This window comes from Tupaia chinensis, unplaced genomic scaffold (assembly GCF_000334495.1).
Source record: "Tupaia chinensis unplaced genomic scaffold, TupChi_1.0 Scaffold144215_1, whole genome shotgun sequence".
Taxonomy (NCBI): Eukaryota; Metazoa; Chordata; class Mammalia; order Scandentia; family Tupaiidae; genus Tupaia; species Tupaia belangeri.
In genome coordinates this window covers 207566-222036 of record NW_006204073.1, presented here as the reverse complement: position 1 = coordinate 222036, position 14471 = coordinate 207566, and the positions used below count along the sequence as shown (strand labels likewise).

The following is a 14471-nucleotide window of genomic DNA, read 5'->3' as shown; positions in this document are numbered from 1 at the left end:
CCAGGCACTAACCACAACTTAGCACAGTTTTATTTTATTTTTTAATAAATTTTTTAGAGAGATTTTTGCTATTAGGATGCATGCACTCACCGGAGAGACAGAGAGAGAAAGAGAGACAGAGAGTAAGAAATCAACCCCCAGGGGGATGGCCATGCCTCAATCCTTTCTCCTTCATTGTCCTCTCTGGATTTGGGGCACGTATGCACATGTGCCCAGCATGAATTCCAAGCTGCTGGACCCAAGACTTGAAACACAGTTGACTACATGGGAGCCCAGAGATCTACTAGTCCCTATCATTGTTTTATTTATGTATGAATAACTTGGGTGTGGTGCCTTCTTCCTCTGGGGAAGGGTCTGATTCAGGGAGCTGGGGCTGACAACTCTCAGCTGGTGAGCTCCCAGGCTGACGAAGACTGATGACAACCACAGAGCAACCCATCATAATACCTGCATCTATTACCCTTTATGATTTTTATCATATGTTAGAGTTTATGAAGTATTTTTTAGAGAGATTTTTACTAGAGGATCAATGTGTTTGCTGGAGAGACAGAGACAGAGAAACAGAGAGACAGAAAGTGAAAAGTCACCTCCCAGAGTAGGCGGATGGCCACACCACAACCCCTTCTCCTCTATTCTCCTCTTCGGATTTAGGGCACACAGGCATACTCATTTGGTGTGAGTTGTAAACTGCTAGGTCTGGGATTCGAACCGCAGTTGGGAGTCCAGAGACACAACCTTTATGCCATCTGCTGGTCCCAGAGTTTACGAAGTATTTTGACATTCGTTTCGTTTACTCAGCATGGGGAGAGGTATCTGCAGCCATGCTGGACAAGTGAGGAAACTAAATGAGAGGTGGAGTACACACTGCAACTACCAGAATCCTAGTCTCCACAGGTTCCCAGAGTCCTTCGTCAGAATCGTTGTGAGGGGGCTGGCAGGCGGTGTGGTGGTGAAGGCACAGGACTCCCACATGGCCAACTGCAGTTTGAGTCCCAGACCTGCCGCTTGCTCTCTCTCTGGTCAAATTAAATAGCAATAATACATCACATAAAATAATTCTTTAAAAAAAAGGATGTGTGCTTTTAACAATGAATCATTGTGGTGTTTGTTAAATATGTAGATTACCAAGCCCCTCTGTCCAAATGTTAATTCTGAAGGCCTGGACTGGGACCCAGGAATGAATGGTTTAACACCCTAGGTACCGCTTACCCTCGGACAAGTCCAGACACAGTCCCTTCACTGATTCACTTACCTAGCAAATACGACCTGTGCTGCAGAGAGCAGGCAAACCAGGCAGGTCCAGCTTTAAGAAACTAACAGGTGGCTGGGCATGCGGACTGTCCATGCCTGGGTCTCCTGATTTGAGGTGAGGCTCCTTCCAGCTGGGCCTCCTTTTACTTTCTAACACCTGCTTAGGTCTAAGCCAGGGGTTCTTAGGAGCTGGAGACGGCCCGTGAAAGAAGTCACGTGTGTAAAGCACTTAGCACCGTGCCTGGAACAAAGTAAGTGTTCAGTAAACCCTTGCGAGCTGCTAAAGCCCTCGCCAAGGCTAGGAGGGGGCGGGGTTCAGCCTTCAGGAGGAGAAAGCCCTCCAAAGTAGCCCAGAACAGAAGGGGCCTGACACCAGAACAGGGATTTACATTTCTTTAAAGGCAATTCCAGCCCAGACCTGATTCTACACCTGGAAGGGAGGCAAAGCCTGGAGTCACGGAAGCTGGTGGTGTGAGCTGCCATCCAGGTCGCCGGTGGCCCCGCTAGCAGCAGGGGTTGCCATCCAGGTCGCCAGTGACCCCGCCAGCAGCAGGGGTTGCAGCATGCGGGCAGCAAGGGCAGCACCTTTTTTCCTGCAATCACTGAGGTGAGATGTGCCTGCCAGGGAAGAGCTTGCTGTCCGGGTTGCCCTGATCGCTATGCCCTGGGCTGCGGCTTAGCTGAACACTCCCTTTTCAGATGGAGAAGGCTTCCCCAGGAGAGCACTTCAGGATTTGAAGCTGGAATTGCCCCACGGACCTTCACCTGGAGTGTTCCTTTGTTCCTGCCACCCCCAGTACCCCTGTACCTGGAAGGTAGCTCTCCACACTTGCCCGGCTAGATGAGGCCAGGGTGCTCCCAGAGGACGCGCCTAAGAAGGCTGTGCCCTGCCGACCTAGGCCAAAGCCTCCCAGACCTGTGTGGGGCCACAGCCGGCCTGAGAGCCCCCAGGTCCACTCATTCCCTACCTGCTTCTTCATGAACCAGACATCTATTTGGAGCCCCTGGGAGAGGAAGGGGTAGGGCTTCCAGGTAAGGCAGAGAAAGGAAGCCACAATTATGCCTGGGAGTTCGCGGGGACAGTCTGCAGTCTCAGCAAAGGAGCAGTGCCCAGACCCAATCAGTGGACCTCCAGTCTGGTCCCTGATCTAAGGCCTCCTCCAGCTTTGCGGACCCCTTCTCCGCCGGGCTCAAGTCTCCGCCGCTCCTCAGCAGGGGTCCCTCTGGGTGGGGTCATATGATCCTAAAGCTTCCCGGAGGGAGGATGGGCGGAGGCGGGGCAGTTGCGGAGCCCAGGATATAAGGCGCGGAGGCGCTGCCTTCAGCCCGGCCTGCCTGCCATGTGCACCTACCGCCCGCCGCTACTCCTCCTGCACGCCTGGTGGGCCCTGCTCCAGGCGGGCGCCGCGACGGTGGCCACTGTACCCCTAGGAGCGCGAGGGCAGCCCTCGTCGCCGTCCCCACTGGCGTACATGCTGAGCCTCTACAGCGACCCACTGCCCCGGGCGGACATCGTCCGCAGCCTGCAGGCACAAGGTAGGCTGCCCCGCCCCGCAGAGCACCCCTGGGCTTCTCGGGCAGTGTCTCGCCTCTGGATTCCGGAAGTGCTCTGGGCTTGGTGCTGGGGACGCCGCCGCCCAAAATGTATCGATCCCAGGGCTCGGAGGTTCGCGTCCAGGGTCTGGTTCTGCAGGTGTTTCTGAGTGTGCAGGTTTGGGGCACAGGGTTGGTGGTTGGGAGTATCTGTGGCCGAGTGGGAAGGAGATTGCAGCGTTCAGGTTTGAATCCCGACCAGGGTCTTAGTTCTGAGTGGGTCAAGAGCAGTCCTGTGGGGTAACCTGACTGCGCCTCTTGGGCGACTCCGTTTGCACATCTGTAAAATAGGGATAATATGTACCGCCTTCTTATGAGACTGTGGAGAGGGTAAGGTGACAACGCACATATAAAACACTCAGCACAGGCGGTCGTTATGTTTGCTCAAAGTATCTTGTTCTGCCCCAGTTTTCTTCTTCCAAGTGAGGGTGAATGGGTCCCGGGATCTGGCACTGGGAGTGTCTCAGGTGGCAACAGGTAATATCAGGTGTCAGAACCCACAGACACAAGGTTAAGGGTGGGATTCCCTGAAATCCGAGTATTGAAACAGCCTTGCATACTTGAGCCCAGGCTGGGGAAGCGTCAGGTGTCCCGAGTGGCTCCGAGTTTCGGGCCTGTATTTGGAGGAGGGCGAGAGTGTCAGGGACCGCAGTGACCAGAGCGAATCGCTCTCGGGGACACAGAGGCGCGTTCTGGGCACTGAGCGCGGCGGGCGGATGGGTGCAGAGTGGGAGCCCGGACTCGGGACTCCCTTCCCCAGCGCAATCAACATAGCGCGGGCTGAGCGGCCTCAGCCGCCCCGCACCTCTCTTCGCCCGCGGGAGCCAGACGGTCCTCCCCCTGGCCTGGGGCCCAATCCACATCCGATTATCTGATCCGACAGGCCGCCCGCCTAACCCCTCACGGCCTGGGGGCGGGGCTCCTTGCCCCGGAGCTCCCCAGTCTGAGATCAGATGGACGATGACCCTCTCCGATGACCCTCTCCGGAAGGGTCACTGGGGACCAGCCAGACTGGGACACCCTGGAGAGCTGGGCAATGTGTTATTTGCCGGAGTGCTGGGCTCCTTTGCCAGAAAGCGGCCTGGGAGTGGGACAGAGCGAAGGGGAGCGGGCTCACTTTTTCAGTTCACTTCTTTCTGGAAAGTTCCAGAAGGTTTGTGCAGTGATTCCACAGATTGGGAGTCTGGAAAACCGGGTTCAGGTCTTTGAACCCTAGCTCCTCCATTTCCTGAATGTCCCTGCCACATCACTTGATTTGTCTCCTTTCCCTTTTGTGAATGGGAAGAATGCTTTCTTTCTGCCTCTGCCTGTAGGTGTGTATGTAAATATACATAACAAAGCTGACATTGGGGCTGCCAGGTGCATGGTGATAAAGGCGCTGGACTCCCACATGGCCCACCGCGGTTCAAGTCCTGGACCTGGTGGCTTGCTTTCTCACTTTCCCTCTCTCTGTCTCTCTCTGATCAAACTGGAAAATAGTACTAATAAAGTTAAATAAAATAATAGTTTTTTTTTAAAAAAAGAAAAAACTAACATTGAACAAGTCTTAAGTGTACAGGGACATTGAATTACATTCACGCTGGTGTGAATTGGCTTTATTTTCTAAGAGAAGCAAGAAGAGCCTGCCTGGAGAGACAGGGGAGAAGGGCTATCCTAAACTCGCTCCTTTCCCGCTGGGGTTCATTCCTAACTGCACCATGGTAGCATTAGCCAGTGTCACAGTGGCAGGTGGGGTTTGCATCTGTCTCTGTTTAACCTTCTCCACCTGGGACCTTTGGGGGTCCTCATCTGCAAAGTGGTGATAACAGTGGGAGGGTTTAGGGAGACAATGCTTGTAAATTACTGAACCTTAGGAAGCAGTTAATGGTAATGACCCTTATCATTTGTAAAATTTTTTTCTTGATTGACAAGCATGAGAGAGAAGCACCTTCCACAAAGTCTGACTACACAGCCATCCTCCTCCTCCAGCCCACTGGATTCTGAGCACTTCTGTGCATGGCTGGCATAGCCCAGGCTGGGGACCCAAAGTGTGGCCTCTTCTGTCCCTCTCCATGGCCAGCTCCCTCATTGCTAATTTGTGGATCTGGGCAGTAATGAGTCTGTTAATGACAGCCGAAGTGTACTGACTTGGTTGTGCTGGGCAAAGCACCTTACATGTGTTATCTCAGACCATCACAACACCCTGAGGGGGCATGGCTAGGAGAGTGAACTGACCAATGGCAAACACTAAGTGGAAGAGTGTACCCATCATGGAGAGACTTTGGGGCCTCTCTGCTCTTCTTTTAAAAGGCCATTTGCAGACACTTGAGATACATTTTTGAGAGGATGTACAGACACACTCATGCACATATTTAGAGGAGGGAGGGAGGAGGGAAAGGTCTTTCTGACAGGGTCTAGCCATTGCACTCCTCTGCCCCAGCCTCCTAGTTAGCTAGGATTGTAGGTGCTTGCTGCCTCCCTGGCATGTTCAGGTTGGCCCAGGTACTGAACCCCGGGCCCCTGGGTGGCTTCAGCCTCATGCACAGGCACCCTATCGCGTATCTCACCATGGCTGGACTGAAAAAAATATCTTCAAACTCCCTGTCCTCAGACCCCCTGGTATAGGTAGTCAGATTTGCTGCCCCAGATGGCCAAGGTAGTGTGGTTAAGGGTAATGTCAGCCTCTCCTATACCTCTGGGGAGCTGCTAGCCAGGGGCCGGTTATTGCCTCCTGCAGGTGCTAACGAGGAGGAAAGTGGAAATTGAGTGAAAAGGAGCAGCTGGAGATGACAGTTGAGAGCAGATGCCGGGAGGCCAAGGCTGGGAATTGCCACTGTAATACAGGTTGGATTTCCCAAAGAAATTCACTGTCCGACCGAAGGGAGAAAAAAAATTAATCTGAGATAATACGTCTTGTTACATGCCCTAACTCCTGGATTTATGCACCAAAGGGCTACAGATTCTGACCCCCCCCCCTTTTAAGTCTTTTTCCCTTACATGAGAGAGATAGCAGACATCACCAACAGGGTCCTCATGATGCCATCCACCCCCTGCTTCAGCCAGCCTGGATCCTGAGCACGTGTACCTAGTGTGTGCGAGAGGCCCTGGGATGTGCCTGGGACCTTCCCATGTGGATGCAGTTGTGTTACAGCTGTACTACCATCTGGCCCCTGATTGCTTCTTTCTTTCTTTCTTTTTTTTTTTTTTTTGAGAGGTTTTTGCTATAGGGCATGTGCACTCGCCAGAAAGAGAGAGACAGAAAGCGAGAAATCACCCCCTAGAGGGGGATGGCCACGCCACAATCCCTTCTCTTCCATTCTCCTCTCGGGATCTTGGGCACGAACGCACACATGGCCAGCGTGAGTTTAAGCCACCAGGTCTGAGACTTGAACTGCGGTCGACTACGTGGAAGTCCAGTGACATAGCCATTACGCCAACTGCTGGTCCCGCCCCTGATTGTTTCTAATGAATAATCCAGGCTTATTTTGAACCTCTTTATTTCCCTGGGTCCTTGTGATAATAGAGATCAGTAGTGTATTATTATGTCTATTGTAAAGAAGAGGAAACTATGGGGTTGTTGGAAAAGTCATGATGTATTTTTTCTGTTTTTCAGTGCAAAAATGCATCATGACTTTTTTAACAACCCCATAGGTTTGAAAAAAGTTAAAAGATCACTTTTAAAAAACTGTTCTTGTATGAGACAGATGGACAAATGGACAGGGACTCCCCACCCACACACACACAGGCTTGCTACACTATGATCTTCCCCGTGCCCTACAGTTCAGCAAGGACCAAAGGCACGCCAGCCTCCCAGTTAGCTAGGATTACAGGTGTGCTCTACTTGCTGCTACTCAGGCCACTCCAGGATCCAAACACAGGCTTCACATGTTGCCCGTCTCACACAGCGGTGCCCTACTGCCTGCCTGTGTCACCATGGCTGGCCACGATCACTCTTAGGAGACCTGAAAATCCACGAGTGTGCTGTTCCCAGACATCAGACAAAATCAGCCCATGACTAAAGTAAATGGAATATACTCCCTCTCATGCCCATGTAGTTCCGGTGTGGCCGTCTTGGTGTGTATGACTGCTACACGTCTACCCCAGGTGGCAGGAAGGGTAAGTCCTACAGGTGGGTAGATTGGAAAGACTACTGGCTGGAAAACTGTGAGGCCCATGCAGTCATTCCTGAAATGCCTTTAGAAACCTACCTGTAAGGCTGCTGAAAACAGCAGTTTCTTCCTCTTTAGGGAGCAGTGGGGGAGCGGGAGGCCAGTCTGGCTTCTGTTGCCTTTGTCTCCCTGAAGCTCTGAGCGTTCGGTGGTACTCACTTCCAGCTCAGTGTGTCTGTGAAACATGCCACCTTTTCCAGTGAGAAGGCAGAGCCTGAGGAGGTGGCTTGCTCCAGGGTCACAGGATGAGGGGAAGCCTTGACTTAGGTTAGAAGCTCAGGGTCTGCCCTTAGACTGCATGTGTGAGGGGAGAGAAGGGAGGGTTTAAAATAACTTTTTTTTTTTTTTTAAGTTTTTACCATAGGATGCATGTGCTCCCCAAGGAGAGACAGAGAGGGAAAGTGAGGACTCACCCGCTGGGGGAGATGGCCATGCCACAATCTCTTCTCCAGTCTCCTCTTGCCCAGTATGATTTTGAAGCCATGGGCTCAGGACTCAAATTGCGGTCGTACATTTGGGAGTCCAGGCCTTTCCTACTAAAGTACCTGCTGGCCCGAACTCATCTCATTTTTACCAGTTGTTCTCTGGCCGCAGAGGTGATTTTGGGGTAGGGGTGGGATCAGCAGAATTTGGAGTTTGGGATTTGCAGTCTAGCAAATCCACGTTTACTCCCAGCTCTGCCACATTCTACGAATGACACCTTAGGCATGACACTCACCTCTCTGAGCCTCAGTCTGTCATCTCTAAGATGGACTCAACAGTATTCCCCACACGTAGGACTGGGGTGAGGATTAAGAGGTGATGAATATATTGGGGCTGGCAGGTAGTGTGGTGGATAAGGGCACTGAACTCCCACATGGTCGACCATGGTTCGAGTCTCAGACCTGGTGGCTTGCTTTCTCACTTTCCTTCTCTCTCTCTCTCTTTCTGTGTGTGTATGTCTTTCTGGTCAAATTAAAAAATAAAATGAATGAATAAATAAAATTAAATAATTTTTAAGAAGAGATGATGCATATACAATAAGGGCTCCACTGTGAGCTGTGATAGCTGATAGACTGTGCCTGGAGGAGACCCCTACTCACGCTGGTCTTCTCCCACCCAGATGTGGCAGTAGATGGGCACAACTGGACTTTTGCTTTTGACTTCTCCTTCCTGAGCCAAGAAGAGGACCTGGCGTGGGCTGAGCTCCGACTACAGCTGTCCAGCCCTGTGGATCTCCCTGCTGAGGGCCCGCTTGCCATCGAGATTTTTCACCAGCCAAAGCCAGACTTGGAGCAGGACCCAGCCTACTGCCTAGAGCGTCTTCGGATGGACCGGTTCACTGTCACTCTGTCCCAGGTCACCTTTTCCTCTGGCAGCATGGTTTTAGAAGTGACCAGGCCACTCTCAAAGTGGCTTAAGCACCCCAGTGCACTAGAGGAGCAGACACCCAGTGTGGCTGGAGTGTGCTGGCAGCGGCCTGGCGCCCCATTGGTCTCCGACGTGTTCCTCATGCTCTATTCCAACCTCTCACAGGAGCAGAGGCGGCTAGGCGGCTCTACCCTGCTGTGGGAAGCTGAGAGCTCCTGGCGGGCCCAGGAGGGGCAGCTCTCCCGGGAGAGGGGCAGGAGGCACCGCCGACATCAATTGCCAGACAGAAGCCAACTGTGTCGGAAGGTTAAGTTCCAGGTGGACTTCAACCTGATAGGATGGGGTTCCTGGATCATCTATCCCAAGCAGTATAATGCCTATCGCTGCGAAGGCGAGTGTCCTAACCCCGTGGGAGAGGAGTTTCATCCAACCAACCACGCATACATCCAGGTGTGTTGCCAAGGCCTGGGAAAAAGGGAGGTGGTGAGCTGGGGAGGTACTGTTGGATAAGGGTACAGGACTCCAGCTTTGCTAATTCTTTTTAAGGACTTATTTAATTTTATTTATTTTATCATTATGTTTTACTTTGTGATAGGACCCGTGTGCTCACCAGAGAAAGAGAGAGGGAAAGTGAGAAGGCAAGCCGGCAGGTATAGGACTTGAACCACAGTCAGCCACGTGGGAGTCCAGTGCCTTAACTACAGCACCACCTGCTGGCCCCACAGCTTTGCTATTAATGTGTTCATTCACTCACAGTCACTTGAGCATATTAGTGTGTCAGATCCTGTGCAAGGTCTGAGGGATATTGAGATGACTATTACATCCTCAGAGCCTACACAGAGTCAGGCTCTGTAGGGTAGCCTTGAACAACAGAACATGAAAATGAACTATTTTCTTCCCAGGCACATGTAACTTTTAGAATCTTTTTTGTAAGTCTGCTTTTATTGTGATAGTGTGCACATGTAAGAGAGAAAGTGAAGCACCCGACAGGATCTTGTCACACTACGATTCCCTTCCCTCAGCCCTCCAGCTTGTCTGAATCTTGGGCACACGTGTATACCTGGCATGTTTCAGGTCCACCAGGCTGGGATTCACAGCTGCAGGCAGCCGCGTGGCTTTCAGCACTGCAGTTCAGTAGGCTACTGACCACGCCACAGAGGCTGAGCCAACTTTTAGAATCTTTTTTTTTTTTTTATAATTATTTATTTTACTTTATTTATTCATTCATTCATTTTTTAATTTGACCATTTTTTTTTATAATTATTTATTTTACTTTATTTATTCATTCACTTATTTTTTAGTTTGACCAGAGAGAGACAGAGGGTGACAGTGAGAAAGAGAGGAAGTGAGAAAGCCACCAGATTCAGGACTTGAACCCTGGTCGGCCATGTGGGAGTATCCAGCACCTTAACCACCATACCACCTGCTGGTCCCATAGAATCTTTTTGTTTTAAAGATTTTTTTTTTAAAAGAACAAAAACCACAGAGCTAATTTCATGTTAGACATTAGAGTTGGCCTAAGTGTATTCGCATCCTGGTTCCCTTGCGAAAAATAATTCTTGGTATAGCCAGTGGCGTGGTGTTTAAGGTGGCCGGATCTTGGATGGCTGACTGCGTGGTTCAAGACCTGGAGGCTTGAGAAATATGCTGGGCACATGTTCATGAGTGCCCAAAATCCCAAAAGGAAGGAGAAATGGAGAAGAAAATGCAATGTGTCATTCCCCCATGGGGAAGTGCTTTCTCATTTTCTTTCTCTCAGGCAGATGTATCCATCCTCTGGCACATTTTAAAGAATTGTTTTTTTTCCTTCAATTTTTATATCCAAAAATGGATTTTTAACTCTTTAACTATTTTATTCACTTTTCTTTTAGAGATTTATTTTAATGTATCCATCCTCTGGCACATTTTAAAGAATTGTTTTTTTTCCTTCAATTTTTATATCCAAAAATGGATTTTTAACTCTTTAACTATTTTATTCACTTTTCTTTTAGAGATTTATTTTATTATTATAATTATTTAAAAATTTGCTATAAGGCACATTGGAGAAAGTAAGAAAGCAAACTGCCAGGTCCAGGGCTTGAACCATTATTGGCCATGTGGGAGTCCAACACCTTAGCCACTATGCCGTCTGCTGGCCCCGAAGCCTCCTAATTTTAACATTGAAAAAACTTCCACTGTGGCTTAACCTGCTGAATGACCCTGTGGAGAATGTCATTGATGATTGAATACAGGTGTGTTGTTTTAGCCCCTAGTTACTGCCCAACTTCCTTTGGTTAAGTGGAGCTTGAGTCGTGTTTGTATTGGGTGTTCATATGCTGTCACATTCAAGAGCATATCTGTAATAAGGCTCATCACCAGTGTTACCTCATGTACACCCCATTGTCTGTATCAGAACAAAAACACAGAAAACCCTTTATAGGATCATTTTTAGACTCTCAGTATAATAAATACTGTTCAAAGTTGATATTTGACAAAAATGAAAGGTTTGAGGCGCCTAGGCGGCTCTACCCTGCTGTGGGAAGCTGAGAGCTCCTGGCGGGCCCAGGAGGGGCAGCTCTCCCGGGAGAGGGGCAGGAGGCACCGCCGACATCAATTGCCAGACAGAAGCCAACTGTGTCGGAAGGTTAAGTTCCAGGTGGACTTCAACCTGATAGGATGGGGTTCCTGGATCATCTATCCCAAGCAGTATAATGCCTATCGCTGCGAAGGCGAGTGTCCTAACCCCGTGGGAGAGGAGTTTCATCCAACCAACCACGCATACATCCAGGTGTGTTGCCAAGGCCTGGGAAAAAGGGAGGTGGTGAGCTGGGGAGGTACTGTTGGATAAGGGTACAGGACTCCAGCTTTGCTAATTCTTTTTAAGGACTTATTTAATTTTATTTATTTTATCATTATGTTTTACTTTGTGATAGGACCCGTGTGCTCACCAGAGAAAGAGAGAGGGAAAGTGAGAAGGCAAGCCGGCAGGTATAGGACTTGAACCACAGTCAGCCACGTGGGAGTCCAGTGCCTTAACTACAGCACCACCTGCTGGCCCCACAGCTTTGCTATTAATGTGTTCATTCACTCACAGTCACTTGAGCATATTAGTGTGTCAGATCCTGTGCAAGGTCTGAGGGATATTGAGATGACTATTACATCCTCAGAGCCTACACAGAGTCAGGCTCTGTAGGGTAGCCTTGAACAACAGAACATGAAAATGAACTATTTTCTTCCCAGGCACATGTAACTTTTAGAATCTTTTTTGTAAGTCTGCTTTTATTGTGATAGTGTGCACATGTAAGAGAGAAAGTGAAGCACCCGACAGGATCTTGTCACACTACGATTCCCTTCCCTCAGCCCTCCAGCTTGTCTGAATCTTGGGCACACGTGTATACCTGGCATGTTTCAGGTCCACCAGGCTGGGATTCACAGCTGCAGGCAGCCGCGTGGCTTTCAGCACTGCAGTTCAGTAGGCTACTGACCACGCCACAGAGGCTGAGCCAACTTTTAGAATCTTTTTTTTTAATAATTATTTATTTTACTTTATTTATTCATTCACTTATTTTTTAGTTTGACCAGAGAGAGACAGAGGGTGACAGTGAGAAAGAGAGGAAGTGAGAAAGCCACCAGATTCAGGACTTGAACCCTGGTCGGCCATGTGGGAGTATCCAGCACCTTAACCACCATACCACCTGCTGGTCCCATAGAATCTTTTTGTTTTAAAGGTTTTTTTTTGTTTAAAGAACAAAAACCACAGAGCTAATTTCATGTTAGACATTAGAGTTGGCCTAAGTGTATTCGCATCCTGGTTCCCTTGCGAAAAATAATTCTTGGTATAGCCAGTGGCGTGGTGTTTAAGGTGGCCGGATCTTGGATGGCTGACTGCGTGGTTCAAGACCTGGAGGCTTGAGAAATATGCTGGGCACATGTTCATGAGTGCCCAAAATCCCAAAAGGAAGGAGAAATGGAGAAGAAAATGCAATGTGTCATTCCCCCATGGGGAAGTGCTTTCTCATTTTCTTTCTCTCAGGCAGATGTATCCATCCTCTGGCACATTTTAAAGAATTGTTTTTTTTCCTTCAATTTTTATATCCAAAAATGGATTTTTAACTCTTTAACTATTTTATTCACTTTTCTTTTAGAGATTTATTTTATTATTATAATTATTTAAAAATTTGCTATAGGGCACATTGGAGAAAGTAAGAAAGCAAACTGCCAGGTCCAGGGCTTGAACCATTATTGGCCATGTGGGAGTCCAACACCTTGATCACCATGCCACGTACTGGCCCCCAACTGTTTTACTCTTTACTCAAAAATAATACTGCTATGAACTGACCCTCTTCTCCCTTTCAGAGTCTGCTGAAACGCTATCAGCCCCATCGAGTCCCTTCCACTTGCTGTGCTCCAGTGAAGACCAAGCCGCTGAGCATGCTGTATGTGGACAATGGCAGGGTCCTCCTGGATCACCACAAAGATATGATCGTGGAAGAATGTGGGTGCCTCTGACGCACTCCTGGAGGGATGCTGGATCTGCCTGCACTCTGGAAGGCCGGGGAGCTCCTGGGAGACATGATAGCCATCTAACCCAGCAAGGAGTCCGAAAGAGGGCAGAGATTGCTCTGCCCACCAGAACTGAAGAGGGAGGGCTGCCCAGCCTGTAAATGAAAGGCCTAGATTCTGGCCAAGCACTGAGGCTGCCATTAGGAAGAGGGAGGAGGTCTGTGCATGGGACTTGCTGGGTCTTCTTGTTAGAGAAGGCAGTGGCAAGTGAAAGCACAGGTGCAAGAGTTCTTTACCTCAGTTTTTTTTTAAACCTGTGAATCCCCCAAAATAGTATGTAAAAGTTGGGACTATGTCCATGTACATTTATTTTTGCAATGGACAAGGTTGTCTGTAACTTTCATGTATTCTCAAAAGTGGTCTGTGACCTGCCCCCACCCCCAATTAAATATCAGTATATTAAATTTAAAAAGTCAGTCAGCTCTCAGCTGCAGTCAGACCCAGCCAGGGGAGCCCCCGTCTTTCTGGATGGCCAGTGGCAATCTGTTGGCTTTGTTCTGTGGCTCCCTGGAGTAGGTCTCTGCTAATGAATTGCACAGACAATGAAGCCATTGTCTAGTTCTCCTGGGCCAGCTGGTGCCTTTGAAGGGAAACAGGAGCTCATCCAAGAGGACTGGCCCTATTGGACTACATTAGAGCTCTCAGACATCCCCAAGTCAGCCTGCTTTGGCATACACACCCTGAGTCTACTGAAGTTGGTGACATTTCACCTCAGTCTCTCAATGCGTGCTATTAGTGAGGCCCCGGGGCTTCTCGTCCAGCAGGGGTGAAGGCCTTACCTAGATGGCATACTTGGGTTATGGTCACAACCCAGCCACTGAGAAGCTTTCTGACTTCAGGTGAGTAAGTCACTGCGCAGCCTTCTCTTATAAAATGAAAGCTGGTGGGGCCGGCAGGTGGTGTGGTGGTTCAGGGTGCTAGATTCCCACATGACCGACCCCGATTCGAATTCTGGACCTGGAGACTTGCTTTCTCACTCTCTATCTTTCTCTTTCTCTCTGGTAAAAATGGAAATAAACAAATGAATAAATAAATAAATAATGAAGTTAAATAAAATAATTCTTTTTAAAAAATGAAAGCTGGTGGGTCCTAATGCATTCTTATTCACTGTTGGCAGGCTAAGAAGAGCCATGAACTTTAAGCCGTAGAATGTCCTCTGAACCCATGTCCCCATCTCCTTCTGAAGTTTACAAAGCCGGCAAAGTCTAGTCTCTGCCATATCCCCATTTCCTAACCATATCTCCTTTAGTTTTAACCTTGTCTAAGAGGGGCTTAATTTCAGGGTCCACTGAGCAATACCCAAGCAGCACCAGCAAACCAAGCTTCCTTGTAGGAAGCTTTACCACCGAACACAAAGGCAGTGATTCTACTCTTACCAGCTTGACCTTGTTGAGCTTTGCCCAAACAGGGGCTGTGGGCACAGGAGGCCAATTTATTGGGAATGTGAGTCCAACATAAACCTACCCCTACCCTGCTTCTCTAAGAAGCCCAAGACACTTGTGCTCCAGCCTTAGCAAAATTCTTCCAGTTGTGGGAACTCTGGTGAGTTTGGGGTATGATTCAATGCAGCCTTGGTTGAGTTAAGCA

The 14471-nt window shown here is 49.2% G+C and overlaps 1 protein-coding gene across 1 annotated transcript; it reads left to right on the top strand.

Annotated features, from left to right (window-relative positions):
* The first annotated feature begins 2591 nt into the window (after window positions 1–2591).
* Window positions 2592–12830, top strand: NODAL (nodal growth differentiation factor). Its single transcript, XM_006166262.1, has 3 exons — window positions 2592–2787; window positions 8095–8792; window positions 12678–12830. Exons 1-3 carry the CDS (start codon window positions 2592–2594, stop codon window positions 12828–12830), a joined length of 1047 nt encoding a protein of 348 aa, XP_006166324.1.
* The last annotated feature ends 1641 nt before the right edge of the window (window positions 12831–14471 follow it).